The sequence below is a fragment of the Erinaceus europaeus genome, chromosome X (genome assembly GCF_950295315.1).
Source record: "Erinaceus europaeus chromosome X, mEriEur2.1, whole genome shotgun sequence".
NCBI lineage: Eukaryota > Metazoa > Chordata > Mammalia > Eulipotyphla > Erinaceidae > Erinaceus > Erinaceus europaeus.
In genome coordinates, this window is record NC_080185.1 from 77,169,101 (window position 1) to 77,183,984 (window position 14,884).

Sequence of the window (14,884 nt, forward strand, 5' to 3'; positions counted from 1 at the left end):
ATCACTACTATGGAACCAACCAGGTAGTTTCCCAGAAGTCATAATTTCTCCAAATATGTGATTTTGTTGTCATGAGGTTAACTTTAAGTGATCGATCTACTTATACACTAGAAAGAAAACTTCAACAAAGCAGGCATTTTTATCATCAGTTTTGTTCACAATATATCCTAAGGATCTATAAAATAACAGATGCTAAAAATATCTGCAGAGCCCCACCCTACTAGGGAAAGAGAGAGACAGACTGGGAGTATGGATCGACCAGTCAACGCCCATGTTCAGTGGGGAAGCAATTACAGAAGCCAGGCCTTCCACCCTCTGCAACCCACAACGACCCTGGATCCATACTCCCAGAGGGATAGAGAATGGGAAGGCTATCAGGGGAGGGGGTAGGATGTGGAGATTGGGTTATGGGAATTGTGCAGAATTGTACCCCTCTCATTCTATGGTCTTGTTAATGTGTCCTTTCTTAAATAAATAAATAAAAATTAGGGGAAAAATCTGCCGATTCAATATTTTAGTATCAATAACAGATTAATACTTCATCCAATTATTATAACTTTATTCATAAAGCAGCAACATTATCATTTAAGTCTGATATCAATTAAAGGAAATCTACTTTTTTCTTTGCAGACTCTATAGGGAATTAGTAAAAGCAGCCAAATTGGAATTAAGTAAATTCTATCACTGTTTTCATACAGAAACGCCAACTCTTCTAACAATCAGATCAAACAGACTATGCTAACAACAAGGAAAGAACTGGGTAGTAGCCAGATCTGACAGAGTAAGTTTTCCCTATTTATTAAAATGTAATTTACTAATTCGAGTCATGCTAGAAAAATCCTGATTTGGATTTATTTCTCTATACAAGATAAATCTAAATTCAGAATTATTAAAGAAAAAATCTTACCTCCAAGTATGACACTTTCAGAGTAAATTCAAAGTCACTCTTTTTATCAATCTCTTTAAAGAGTAGCTGTATTACCCTAGGGATGACCCCAACTGTTGGTTCATTCTCCTGCTCTGCAGTATATGCACCTCCCATAGAGTAGGTTTTTCCAGAGCCAGTCTGCCCATATGCCAGGACAGTAGCATTGTATCCTGGCAAAAAAAGAAGTCAAATGCATAGGAATGCTCAAATATTTTCATCCTTCAGCAAGCAGTTTGTAACAGTTGAGATATTTCCTTTTTAAAATTTTTATACTTATTTATTTCCCTTTTGTTGCCCTTGTTTTTTTTTGTAGTAGTTATTACTGTTGTTGTTATTGAAGTCATCATTGTTAGATAGAACAGAGAGAAATGGAGAGAGGAAGAGAAGACAGAGAGGGGGAGAGAAAGATAGACACCTGCAGACCTGCTTCCCCATCTGTGAAGCGACTCCCCTGAAGGTGGGGAGCTGGGACTTGAACCAGGAGTAGCAGAAAACCATTTTATGGGTACCTTGACTATACTACTCCAAATAAGCAACAAAGAAAGATACTAATTCCAGAATAGGTGCTTTCCTTTTTCTTTTTTTTCCCCCTGTCTTTGTCATTGGGGCTTTATGCCTATATGATGGCATTCCAGAAGATTTTTTTCTTTCTTTTAATTTCAGAAATTCCAGATAGAGGGAGAAAGGCACGCAGAAACAGAGAGTGAGAGACAGACAAACCACAGAACCGTTGAAGCTTCCTCTGGTATGAGGGCTCCTCACATGGTGGAGGGGGCTCCATCTGGTCCGTGCATAGGGCAAATTGTATGTAATACCATGTGTGCTATTTCCCAGTCCTACATGTTCTTCTTAATATCCCTTAAAAACTAGGATATGACTGAGATGAGCAAAGGTGGTTAAATCATTGTCCAAAAATCTTTCAGAACTTTATAAATCCTACTTTATTTTGAGTAATTCTAGAATATGGGAATTAAGTGAAAAAATGTGTTAATCCCAAGAGGGTTATTGTTGGGACATGGTACCTGCATAATGAATCTACTGTTCTCCTTCATTCTCATTTCTTTTTATTTTGATTGAGGCAGAAATTGAGAAGGGAGAAGAAGGTATAAAGGGAGAGAAAAATAGACACCTGCAATACTGCTTTACCACTTATGAAAATTTTCCCTTGCAAATAGGGATTGGGGGCTTGAAGCTGGGTGCATATAGATGGTATTGTATGTGCTCAATTGGGTGTGTCACTACCCAAAAGTTTTTTATTATTTTATTTATTACATGAAAAAGTTTCATATGAGAGAGGAAAAGAGAGAAACCAGAGTACCACTCTGATACATGTGGCACCAGAGATTGAATTAGGAACCTCAAGAGTACAAGGCCAATGCACTACCAGCTGAGTTGTTTTCCCAGCTGCTAAGTGAAAAATCTTTAATAGAAGAAATTCCAGCACTGGTTTCTTTGACTAATATAATCTTCAACTGAAAAGATAACAAGGTTGCCTTTGATATCAGTGAATGGTCCATTCTCTGAGATCTCCAACTGCACAGGAGTGATATAATCAGACTTCTCATAGAAACATCTTTATTTCAGTATGATTCAATATGATATATATAGCCTTTGCTTTCAGAAAGAACAGACATCTATGCAAAATTATTCATTATATAGTTAGCAGGAAAAAAGCAAGTTGAAAATAATTAAGTATATATTGGAAACGATCAAAAGAATATAATTATAAACATATTGACACATCTGAATAAATAGATGGTAATTCTGTGTTTTGCTGTTATTGCTTACTTGTATTTTCTAAATTGACAAACAGAAAACATCATTGTCAAATGGTTCCATTTTTTCATTACCTACGTTATACGTAGAAATATCTGGAAAGCACATTGTTACCTGAATTTAGTTCCCGTAAAACTATTTACTTAGAAAAAAATGTTTATTTAGTAGATCAATTTGAGTATTTACTCTTGCAGAGATTCCAAATAATTAGTAATTTGGACATTTTCCTTTTACCTCACAAATATGTTTTGATAAAAATGAGGAAGATAAAACAGCTGCAACAATAGCAAGATTTTTAAAAAGAAACAGTCAATAAATGGACCACTTTTTTTTTACGTAAGGTTCAACTGTTAGAGCTCACTAACTACAAGGTAATTGCTATTAAAAACATAAGCATGGTTCCTAGAAGGAACTATAAATCCAAATTTATTTCCAGATAAAACAAATTTGATCTTAGTCAAGTCTGCCCTTTACTGGAGGCATGGAAGGCATGCTTTAAAAGACTATGAGATGGGGCCAGATAGTGGTGCGCCTGGTTCAGTGCACATGTTACAATGTGCAAGGACCCAGGTTCTAGCCCAAGGTCCCCACCTGCAAGGGGAAAACTTCACAAGTGGAAAAATAGTGTTACAGGTGTCTCTCTCTTTCTCCCCTCTCTATCACCCCCTTCCCTCTCAATTTCTGGCTTTCTCTATCAAATAAATAAAGATTTAAAAAATTTCAAAAAAAAAGTATGAGACAAGTTTTCTCAGTTGAATGATCATCATATTTACATCAAATCTGTGATATACTATTTACAAAGTAATATACAACCCAAATGTAATCATAAACATCAGATAAAGCAAAATTGACAAACAGCTTACAAAATAATTGGTTTATGATTTTGAAAAGTCTTTTTTTTTCTTTTTTGCCTCCAGGGTTATCACTGGGGCTCAGTGGCTGCAATATAAATCCACTTCTCCTGGTAACTACCTTTTTTCCATTGTTGTTGTTGTTGCTGGATAGGACTGACAGAAATTGAGAGACGAGGGGAAGACAGAGAGGGGAGAGAAAGACAGCTACAGACCTGCTCTACCACTTACAAAGTGACCCCCCCCCTGCAGATGAGGAGCTGGAGCTTAAACCAGGATCCTTGAGCCACTCCTTGCGCTTAAGCCGGTGTGCACTACCGCCCAGCCCCCGAAAAGTCTTTTTAATGATTTATTATTATTTTTATTTATTGGATAGAGACAGCCAGAAATCAAGAAGGAAAGGAAGAGACAGAAAGGGGGGCAGGGTGGTTGCGCAGGGGGTTAAGTGCACATGGCGCAAATCGCACGAACCTGCGTTAGGGATCCAGGTTAGAGGCCCAGCTACCTATGGGGGAAGGTTGCTTCACAAGCAGTGAAGCAAGTCTGCAGGTGTCTGTCTTCCTGTCCTCTCTCAATTTCTCTCTGTCCTATCCAACAATGACAGCAACAACAACGATAAACAGCAATGGCAACAAAAGGGAAAACATAGCTTCCAGGAGTAGTGGATTGGTAGTGCAGACAGGGAGAAAGACAGACAGACACCTGCAGCACTGCTTCACTACTCACAAAACATCCCTCCTGAAGGTGGGGGCCAGGGGCTTGAACCTGGGTCCTTGCACATTGTAACACGTGCACTCAACCAGGTGTGCTACCACCCAGCCCTCTTGAAAAGTGTCTTGCTCGTGAATATTTAAAAAAGAACAACAGAATAGAGTCAGCAAAGAACTGTTGTCTGTGCTACTTCTCTTGTGCTTGGGGATAGGTGTTAAACCTTATCTGAGAACAAAACTTATTTGCAGAAAATACACACTACGGAGTACCAGAAGAGCATCAGGTCAACTCTTCTCAAATGGCTCAGAAGAAAACATCTTTATGGTGTTCTTCCAACATTTCTGTGAGTCTGCTTTAATATTTAAATATTCTGCAATGTACTTCTGGGTGTACCTTGAACTATGACATTATTTTTCAAAGCAAACATCCCACACCCCAAACTGAAATACTGTTGTTAGAAGATTACTTCTAGAGAGATGAATCTGGGTAGAAATCACCAGGAAGCAAAATTTATCTCAATGTAATGAAATGCAGTTGGAGGTGACCAAAAGTCAGTCAACAGACAGACTTTGTCAGTAAGACACTGAAGTTCACCAAACACAGATATTGCTAGAAAGCATTTCTGGATGGAAAGTTAAAACTAAATGTTGTAGTACTGTCCCGTTAAACTTCAAGGCACAAGCTCTTTTAAATGGACCACTGTTATAGAGTAACAATGAGATGTCTCCTGGGCACTGCCCCTTTCTTCAGAACACTGCTATGGTCCTAATTTCTGCTGTAGAGATAATTAACTAGCCATAGTATCCAGGGGTTTTAGGAAATTCTCCTTTACTCAGAAGAATTCTATTAAATCTTCAAGCTTCAGAGTTATCCTATGCTGTGAACACAACCAATAACACTTATAGCTGGTGGCGGTATTCTGGCTTGCACACCACTCTGTACAATCAGCAGGGATGAATCTGTTATATATTTTAAGTTAATTTTGTGATTAATATATATATGAATTATATATTATTATATATTATACATAAATTATATATGATTAATTTTGTGATTCATATATATATATGAATGTGTGTTTCACATGTGACAATAGAGAAAGAGATAGAGATAGAGACAGAGATGAGAGACAGACCAAGACCAGAACACTATTCTGGTACATGCTATGCTGAGAATAGAATGGGGAATTTCAAGCATATAAGTCCAATGTTTTACCAGTTGACCCATCTCCCTAATAAAACCTGTTGTATATTTGTAACTTCTTAAATATTTTTTTAAAAAATAGCTGCGAAAATCTTTAATTCTTATGTACTTAAAATCATTTATGCAGAGGCCAGGTGATGGCGTACCTGGCTAAGCGCAGGTTACAATGTGCAAGGACCCAGGTTCCAGACCCCAGTCCCCACCTTGCAGAGGGAAAGCGGATGGCTACAGGTGTCTGTTTCTCTCCCTCCCTGTCTCCCCTTTCCCTCTCATTTTCTGCCTGTCTCTATCCAATAAATAAAGATAATAAAAATAAAGCTTTAAAAATCATTTATGCAGCTGAAAATAGCTCACCTGGAAGAAGGAGGAACTTGCCTATCTAAGAACAGAAGCCCTGGTAGATCACCAGGGCAGTGTGATCCGCTCCCTGCTCTGCATATCCCCAAGAGATGCTCTGGTCTTTCTATCTGTTTCATGCGAAGTTTTTTTTTTTTTTTATTCTCATATGAAATCAATCTTTAAAAAAATTAAAAAACGAGCTGGGTCGCAGCACACCCAGCTGAGCACACGTTACAATACGCAAGGATCCAGGTTCAAGCCCCTGGTCCCCACCTGCAGGGGGCGAAGTTTCAGAGCAGTGAAGCAGGGATGCAGGTGTCTCTCTGTCTTTCTCCCTCTTCCCTCTTGATTTCTAGCTGTGTTTACCAATAAATAAATAACGATGATTTAAAAATTTTTTAAAAGGGCTTAATGACATTTAAAAATAAATGAATAAATAAGTAACTGTATAAAACAATGTATATAGTCTTCTACTTCCAGTTCTGTTCCTCAGCTTTGAACTCCTCCAGGATTCAGAAGCTATATTTCTATCTATCAGGTTTTCCAGTGCCTGGGCCTCAAGTAATTGGGCACAAGAGTCATCATCAGCATCTATCAAAGAGCTAAGAATTGAATAAGGTTCTAGAACAAACAACCTCAAATACGTAAAGTTCAAAGCTAAGTAGCATCACAGGACAAGCAGAATATAAGAGCAACGCCTAGGGTACAAAGATTTTCACAAATGGTAGGCAGATCCTCCTATATTTGCAGCCCCCTTAGCACCGCCCCGACAATATATGCTCACGAGTCTTTTCAAGAATAGTCTCACCTCTAAATATGCCTTTTATAAGTGGTGCTACTGCTGTACTGAAGACTTCCTCTTGTTCAGTAGAGGGATCAAATACAAAATCGTAGGTAAAGGATTTATCAGTGCCAACCACCACCTAGGAAGGCAAGGGAGAAGGAACATACATAAAACGAGAGACCACGCCCCCCTCATTGCCATTTGACCCCAAGTACAGGGGCAGGTCCCGGCGTACCTACCTGAGGTTCCCCAGGTACAAAGGACAGGCACATCTGGCAGCCCTCACTGATCTCTTTGGGGACCAGAGGGCGACATCGCAGTGCCACTCTTACAGGAATTCCCTTCACTTCTTCTTTCATGATTCTCTCTCAGCACCGTCTGTGGAAGCGAAGTGGGGGGCAAAGAAGAGGCTTTGCTGCTAAGTTGTGCGGAGTCCGCCTAGGGCTGGGAGGGGGGTCCTCACAGAGTCCCAGCAGGTGGTGGCGACGGTGGCGGCGGCGGTCTCCCTCTGCCAGCGTCACGCACCCCGACCCGCCGTCACAGGGCTGCCCGCCAAGTCGACCCCACCAGGAGCGAAGCGGCCTCTGAACTGAAAGGAAATGCCTTGACGGAGACGACGACAAAGAACCAAAGCCCTTGGGGTAACCGGAAAAGACAGATCCAGAGCTCAAGGATGCCCCTTTCACTCACCGAAAACGTAAAAGTTCTTTCCCAGCTCTCCAGCCGCCCAGCCGGAGGAGGACCTCCAACCGCCAAAGTTTCAAATCGGTTACGGTGCCGCCAGCCAATCAGAGCGCGTCCAACCTGCGGGCGGTGCTCACGCGTTTGCGCGCGGGAAGACGCTCTGGGAAAGGGCGGGCCCGCTCCTATGGCCCTGACCCCGCCCTTAATAGTCCTAGACCGGCATCCGCTTCCGGTTCTCAGACGGAATTTGCTCCGAGTGGTACGGGAGCTGATTTCGGCCTCCGGGCGGGTGAGATTTATAGACTTGGATCATGTAGGCTGTGTTCGAAGGGGATAGACAGTGACTGGTACTGAAGGAAAGGTCGATGTGGGGACCCCCACCGTTAGTGATCAGCTCTGGGGAATGTGAGGTCGCTTCTTTCCCAGAGTCCCTATGGATAGTCGGAGTCTCCAGTAGTACCTTGAACTTCGAAAGTAGATCTTTTAAAACTTTTTTTAAAATTATTTATTCCCTTTTGTTGCCCTTGTTTTATTGTTGTAGTTATTATTGTTGTTCTTGATGTCATCGTTGTTGGATAGGCCAGAGAGAAATGGAGAGAGGAGGGGAAGACAAAGAGGGGGAGAGAAAGATAGACACCTGCAGGCCTGCTTCACCGCCCGTGAAGCGACTCCCCTGACTCCCCTGCAGGTGGGGAGCCGAGGGCTCGAACCGGGATCCTTACTCTGGTCCTTGCGCTTCGCACCATGTGCGCTGACTCCCAGAAAGTAGATCTTAACAAACGCTGTCGTTATTTACTTTTCTCTAGGAGGAAAACAGGAACTTCGATTTCTTGGGATTGTAAAAAAAAAAAAAAAAAATCATCTTTATATTGTTGTAGGTTGCCTGTCCTTCAGGTGTTCAGCGAAATTAATGATTCTTCTTCCCATGGTTTTTTTTCTCTGAAATTTTAACACCCAAGAGAGAGCTTTTGAATGAGTTGTGATTTATTCCCTTTGTTGTCCTTGTTGTTTTTTATTGTTGTAGTTATTATTGATGTCATTGTTGGATAGGACAGAGAGAGATGGGGGAGAGAAAGACCACCTGTGAAGCGACTCACCTGCAGGTGGGGAGCTGGGGTCTCCAACTGGGATCCTTACTCTGGTCCTTGCATTTTGCACCACCTGCGCTTAAGCCGCTGCACTACTGCCTGACTCCCTATTTATTTTTAAACTTGCTGGCCTGTTTTATCTTCTTTGATTCACACTTCCATTCCAGGGCCTTGTCAAAGATGGACAGCAGAATTCCTTATGATGACTATCCAGTGGTTTTCCTGCCTGCCTATGAGAATCCTCCAGCATGGATTCCTCCTCATGAGGTGGGAACAAACTATACACTTGAGTAAGGTTGTTTTTTTTTTTCTCGTATGGGTAGGATGACAGACTTAAAAATCTTGCTCAGGGTCAGGGGGTGGGGGTAAGAGACTTGGTTATGAGCTATTGGGACCATTGAGGACTTCTTAAGGAATGTTCCTACCAGGCTTCATCACACTAGAGAATTCCAGAAATTCAGAGCCTCACTTTGTATTTTGTTTAAAAGAAGTGGGATACTTCTTGTGTGCTAGCACTTCCCATGCTATCCATAAAGTAAGTCTATGACTTCACCTCTTCCTGACTACAGGGAGAAGCAGTTGAGTTCCAGGTGAAGGTGGGCATAAAATCTTAAGACAATTAGTAACATTTCTGTGTTTTGCAGAGAGTATACCACCCAGACTACAACAACGAGTTGACCCAGTTTTTGCCCCGAATCGTTACACTGAAGAAACCCCCTGGAGCTCAGGTGTGCTTATGGAGCAATCATGTCTTACTCGAGCATAGTTTTATCCATATCAGACCCAGAAGTTGACTGTGGTTGTGGGTGGGGATAGATTGAGAAGCAGGAAAGTAAGAAAACTTCATGTATTTATTTTGCCACTAGGGTTCTTGCTGGTGCCTGGATGACAGAACCACCACTCAGGGTGGCTATTTTACCCTTTTCCTTCCCTCTCTTATTTGAAAGGCAAGACAAATTAAGGGAGGTAAAGAGTGGGAGAGAGAGAGACACCTGCAATACTACTTCTGAAGCTTAACACCTTGCTGGTGGATACTGGAGGCTTGAACCTGGCTCCTTGTGCATGGAAATGTGTGCACTCAACTAGAGTGCCACTGTCTGTCCCCCCCCAAAAAATTGATTTTTATGGAGAGAAAGGCTGAGATACAACTTCTACAAATTCTGACTTCTTTCTGAGGAACACATAAGTTTAGTTGTCATGCTGTGATGCTACTAGATATTCTTGTGTTTGTAGTCTATAGTGAACCCTCATTCTGTGCTCTGTCTTACAGCTTGGATTTAACATCCGAGGGGGAAAAGCCTCCCAGCTTGGTATCTTCATCTCCAAGGTGTGTGTGCCTGGTAACAATATAGGTATCTACTTCCCTTTGCTAGGTTATCAGATTGCAGAAGTCTGGTGTTCCAAGACTTAAAAGAAGGGTGATTCAGTTAACTTTTAGAAAGTACATAATGGTAGTAACAATTCCTGCTCAAAACTTTACACATGGCAAGGCCTCCATCTTTCTACATTGTCATACACTACACACACACACACACACACACAAACACACCTTTCATTTGATTTTCACTTTTCTGCATTACTATATTTTCATTCCTATCAAATAAATGAATAATTTCTTTGTTTTAGTACTACATTCACTTTCCACATCTTTATCATCTTTCCACTCTACTTTATTTTCATTAATGATTTATTGGTTCTTTTACAAATTCATGTACTTCAAATCTTTGTATTGCACATATGATTGAAACCATCCCATAGTTATCTTTCAGAGAAATAAATGAAGATCATTTGGTAACAGATACAAACTATAGCAATAAGAGAACTTGAACAACAATAGCAACAACAAAAAGTTAATGCTAAAACTCCTAGACTTTATCTTTGCCCCCCTATCTGCACACACTTTTTTTTCTTAAACTCAGGAGGTGGGAAATAGCACCAGCATTATGCTAAAAATCACACCGGAGGCACCAGGGTTTTGGCTTCAATCCCTGGCACCACCATAAGCCAGAGCTGAAAAGTGAAACGAAGCATGAAAGAAAGAAAAAAAGAGTTAGGGGATGAAGCCAAGGCCTCTTAGATATAGGATATCCAAATTATTATTTTCCAAGAGGGGGGTTAAGAAAGAGAGGGCAGAGACAGTAGAGATACTACAGTAGTGTTTCATCTATGGAGGTACTCTGGTGCCTTCCCATGCACACCTTCATTTGAACAGCACTTAATTTCATTTACAGTTTTTTAAAGTATTGTACCCCAAGTCATAAGTCTTTTCTTCTTACTAATAGGTGATTCCTGACTCTGATGCACATCGAGCAGGACTTCAGGAAGGGGACCAAGTTCTAGCTGTAAATGATGTGGATTTCCAAGATATTGAGCACAGTAAGGTGAGCACAGCACTTGGGCTGTGGTGAGGTAAGAAGCAATCCCAGGTGAAATAACTTGGGCAGGGTTAACTGTATAACTTGAGAAAGAAATCTCTCTTGAGGAATTACATCAGAGATGGCCCTGAATTTTGGAGCGGTGGATTGCTTTCCTACAATTCTGCCCTGGGTTTTATCTCTTCATCTATACAAGCTGCTATGTTTCTTCTAGGCTGTTGATATCCTTAAGACAGCCCGTGATATCAGCATGCGTGTTCGCTTCTTCCCATACAGTAAGTGTGCCTCTCCCCCGCCTCTCTCCCCTCTCCCTCTTTTAATTTGGCAACCTTGAGTAGGGACTTTTACTTTGTTTGTTTACTTTAAATTGCCACCAGGGCTGTTGCTGGGGTTCAGTTCCAACATGACAAATCCACTTCTCCTAGCAACCATTTTTTTGCATATAGTACTATCTATATAGAGGCAGAGAAATTAAAAGGGAATGGGGAGATAGGATGAGAGAGATACCTGCAACACTGCTTCACCACTTGTGGAGCTACCCCCTCCCCCTGCCTGCAAATGGAGATTGGGAGCTTGAACCCAGTTCCTTGCACATGATAATGTGTGCATTCTACTGGGTATGTCACTTCATAAGCCTCCTTGAGACTCTTGAAATACTATCTACTAGAAGCCCCACAAGCTGAGAATGGGGAATTTGGGATTTAGACGTGAAAATAACCTATTTCCCCCTTCTTTTCTTTATTCTTTTACCCAGATTATCATCGTCAAAAAGAGAGGACTGTACACTAGAGGGTTGAGACTAATAGTCCTCCACATGGAATCTTTTGAAACAAGCTCGCTAGACCTTTGGGAAAACTACTCTCATCTCCACCCTGGCATATTGGAATAGGGAATATGGGGGCAGACATTAAAGCCCTCAACTGAACTAGCTAACAATTACCTTACCCAAACTGTACTGCATTTTTTGTTCACTAGTTTCCTGGAAGAAGGATGAGTATATCTAGGTATAGCTTAGTCTGTGGACAACTCTGCCCCAAAAAGGCAACTCACATTTGGTAAACATTGTGCTGGGCAATTTCACATATTGTCAACATTTTTACTAGAGTATAGAGGCTAACAGGAAGAAAAAGGTCTCAGATACTGTCCATCTATTTGGCCCAACCATCTTATTCCATCCTTATACTACCAATCTTACACAGTTGGGAGACTGCAGCAAGATCTTGTCCCCACCTCAACCTGTTCCTCCTCCTATGCTGTCCGTAAAAAGTAGAACACAATGCTAAGGAATTATTGGTGTGACTTTTGGATACTTATTGTATGGAGAATAGTATTGATACAAAAATAAAAAGTTTTCTTGTTACAGTTCTATCCTGGGTCAGAAGAGGCCATTCAACAATCTGGAAGGAAGAAAGGAGCTCATAAATAATAGCCAATGGATGTAACAGCATTACCTAGGGTTTTTTGTTTGCTTGTTTTAAAAGATTTTATTTATGAAGCTAGAAGGAGAGAGAGAGAGAGAGAGGACACACCTAACATCACTCTGGTACATGTGCTGCTGGGGATTGAACTCAGAACCTCATGCTTGAGAATCCAACGCTTCATCCACTGCACCACCTCCCAGACCATGAGCATTACCTAGTTTTATGACCACATCTTGTCAGCAGTAGGGAGGAATAACCTGGGAAGAGGAGCAGTGGAGGAAGCAGTGCTTCTGCCTTCCATAACTTTAGGCATTTCTCTGCAATGGAGCAAGTGTTACTATAATTATATTTTCCCCTTTCTAATTTTTTTTGCCTCAAGGGTTATCACTGGGCCTTGATGCCAACATTGTAAATACACCACTCCTGGTGGCCATTTTTTCCATTTTATTGGACAGGACAGAGAAATATAGAGATGGGAGGTATTGACAGAGAGGGAGAAAGACACCTGCTTCATTGCTTGTGAGGCTTCCCCCTGCAGATGGGGAGCAAGGGCTCAAACCGAGAACTTGTGTGGGTCTTTATGCTATGTGTGCTTAATCAGGTGTGCCACCACCTGGCCTCCCCTTCTCAAATTCTTTAATCTGAACCATAAACTAAGGAGAAAAACCTATAGGTGCATTCTTTCCAGGGAAAATAGTTAGAAATTGATTTCCAATTTGTACCTTGACTTGAGTAACACAGACTGCTGACTTCCCCCTTCACCTCGGCCCCCAAATAGTCCTTTGCCATGTTCTTTTTTTTTTTAAGTTCTTTTCTTTTTTTTAATTTTATTTATTCCTTTTGTTGCCCTTGTTGTTTTGTTGTTATTGATGTCATTGTTGTTGGATAGGACAGAGAGAAATGGAGAGAGGAGGGAAGACAGAGAGGGGGAGAGAAAGACAGACACCTACAGACCTGCTTCACCGCCTGTGAAGTGACTCCCCTGCAGGTGGGGAGCCGAGGGCTCAAACCGGGATCCTTCCGCTGGTCCTTGTGCTTAGCGCCACCTGCGCTTAACCCGCTGCGCTACCACCCGACTCCCTGCCATGTTCTTAATTCCTTAGTTACCAGTTCTTTGTTAGAGTCTAGACAGCAACATAGACCATATTAACATGCTCAAATTATCCATGCAGAATTGAAAGTCTTCTAATGAGGTATGGGGTAAAATACCTAACCACCCACCCACCCACTGTAATGGTGATTCCAGAATTTCCTCAAAAGAATTCTGGAACATTTGAATACATATTACTATGCCTTCTAAACAGTGATTTTGTTGGTCTGAGATGGATATGAAAATCTGTTTTATTTTTTTAAATAGTTTTTGAAAATTTATTTTAATGAGAGAAATACAGAGAGAGAAACTGGAGTAATGCTCAGCTCTGTCATGTGGTAGTGCTGGGGATTGAACCTTGAGACTTTGGAGCCTCAGGCATGAAAGTTTTTTCATTTATGGTTTTTAACTTATTTTTTATATTTTATATATTTATTGGTTAGAGTCAGAAATTGAAAGGAAGAGGGAGAGACAGAGACACCTGCAGCACTGCTTCACCACTTGTGAATATTTCCCTCTGCTGGTGGGGACTGGGGACTTGAACCTGGATCCTTGAACATTATAATGTGCACTCAACTAAGTGTGCCACCACCCAGCCCCAAATGAATGTCTTTTTGCATAGCCATTTTGCTATCTTCTCTACCCTTAAATAGTTTTTGTTTTGTTTTGGTTTTGTTTTAAATGAGGAAGAGAGAGACCATAGCACTGAAGGAAGCTGTTTGGGCTGACCTTGTGCCTGGGTCACACACAAAGTATCCAAGTGAGCTCTTTCAACCAGCCCAAAAATTCGAATTTATAGATAAGGTTGGTAAGTCTCTAAATAAAGGCAATACAGTGTTTAAATAATAGTTATGTATCTCTATAAGAAATCTGTAAGGTTCCCTATAAATCGCACCTCAACTTTATTGAGATACCTCTTCTAAAGGCTTGGTATCATTGTTAGGTAGAAATATCCCTTATTAGCAGAATTGGAAGTAGAATGAGTTCAGCTGTTTCCAATGCTTCCTGGGAAATCCCTCATACTATCACTCCTCTGGTCTACTGCCCCTGCATGGCCATCTATAAGAAAAACTAGAGACTTTCACAAATGAGTACAAATGAACTGGAGTCTTCCATAAGGGCTAAGACTTTCCCTGTAATTAATAAAACAACTCATTTAAGAATTACGAACCTGGTAAAAACAATCCCAGTATGGTGTTTATAGGCCTAAGAGGCAAAAATCATTTTGCCTTAAATTGGATCTCACTTTTTCTTTTGGTCATTTCATTGGGAGGATGATGGTTTACAGTCCAGTTGATGACACATGGGTACAACTTACTTCCATGTGACAGGTGTCTGCAAAACACTCTCACCCCAATTTAGGTCCTGGACGTCATTGTGCACCAGAACCCCAGTATCTATACTCTCCCATTACTTCCACCCCACAAGATTAACACTGAGACAGCTGGAATGGCTCTGTTGCAGCAATAGCAAGATGAAACTGTACTGTAGAGACGTCAGTATAGCGTGGAGAAGGCTAAGGATTGGTCTACTATTGAGGTTGTAGATAAGAAAATAGTGGAGAAAGAATGGGTTGGTTTTTGTGTTATTCCTACCTGCTGTGGAACTGCATCCTGTGTGCATGTCTTTTAGCA

The 14,884-nt window shown here is 41.1% G+C and overlaps 3 protein-coding genes across 6 annotated transcripts in view; 2 read left to right on the plus strand and 1 right to left on the minus strand.

The window, feature by feature from the left end:
• The window catches only part of KIF4A (kinesin family member 4A), a 131,385-nt gene extending 124,018 nt beyond the window's left edge, over positions 1-7,367 (minus strand). Inside the window, exons 1-4 of one of the 2 annotated variants that reach the window (XM_007530760.3) lie at positions 7,283-7,367; positions 6,832-6,970; positions 6,617-6,731; positions 908-1,098 (exon numbers count right to left, since the gene is read on the minus strand). In XM_007530760.3, coding sequence (XP_007530822.1) covers positions 908-1,098; positions 6,617-6,731; positions 6,832-6,951 — 426 coding nt within the window. In that variant the 5' untranslated portion in view covers positions 6,952-6,970; positions 7,283-7,367. The other variant, XM_060182836.1, reaches the window with a different exon arrangement.
• Positions 7,368-8,533: 1,166 nt separating this feature from the next.
• On the plus strand, positions 8,534-12,107 carry PDZD11 (PDZ domain containing 11). Its single transcript, XM_007530759.3, has 6 exons — positions 8,534-8,631; positions 9,009-9,092; positions 9,635-9,691; positions 10,647-10,745; positions 10,954-11,014; positions 11,494-12,107. Exons 1-6 carry the CDS (start codon positions 8,545-8,547, stop codon positions 11,526-11,528), a joined length of 423 nt encoding a protein of 140 aa, XP_007530821.1. The 5' UTR covers positions 8,534-8,544; the 3' UTR covers positions 11,529-12,107.
• P2RY4 (pyrimidinergic receptor P2Y4) overlaps positions 10,645-14,884 on the plus strand; it is a 575,290-nt gene continuing 571,050 nt past the window's right edge. For all 3 annotated transcript variants that reach the window (XM_060182846.1, XM_060182845.1, XM_060182844.1), the window contains exon 1: positions 10,645-10,745. The gene's annotated coding sequence lies outside the window, so the exon portion shown is untranslated. The remainder of the gene's footprint in view (positions 10,746-14,884) is intronic.

Coding starts and splice junctions, on each gene's coding strand:
- PDZD11 (XM_007530759.3), top strand. CDS start 8,545: ATGGACAGCAGAATTCCTTATGATGACTATCCAGTGGTTTTCCTGCCT. Junction 9,093..9,634: donor AGAAACCCCCTGGAGCTCAG/GTGTGCTTATGG, acceptor TCTGTCTTACAG/CTTGGATTTAACATCCGAGG. Junction 9,692..10,646: donor TTGGTATCTTCATCTCCAAG/GTGTGTGTGCCT, acceptor TCTTACTAATAG/GTGATTCCTGACTCTGATGC.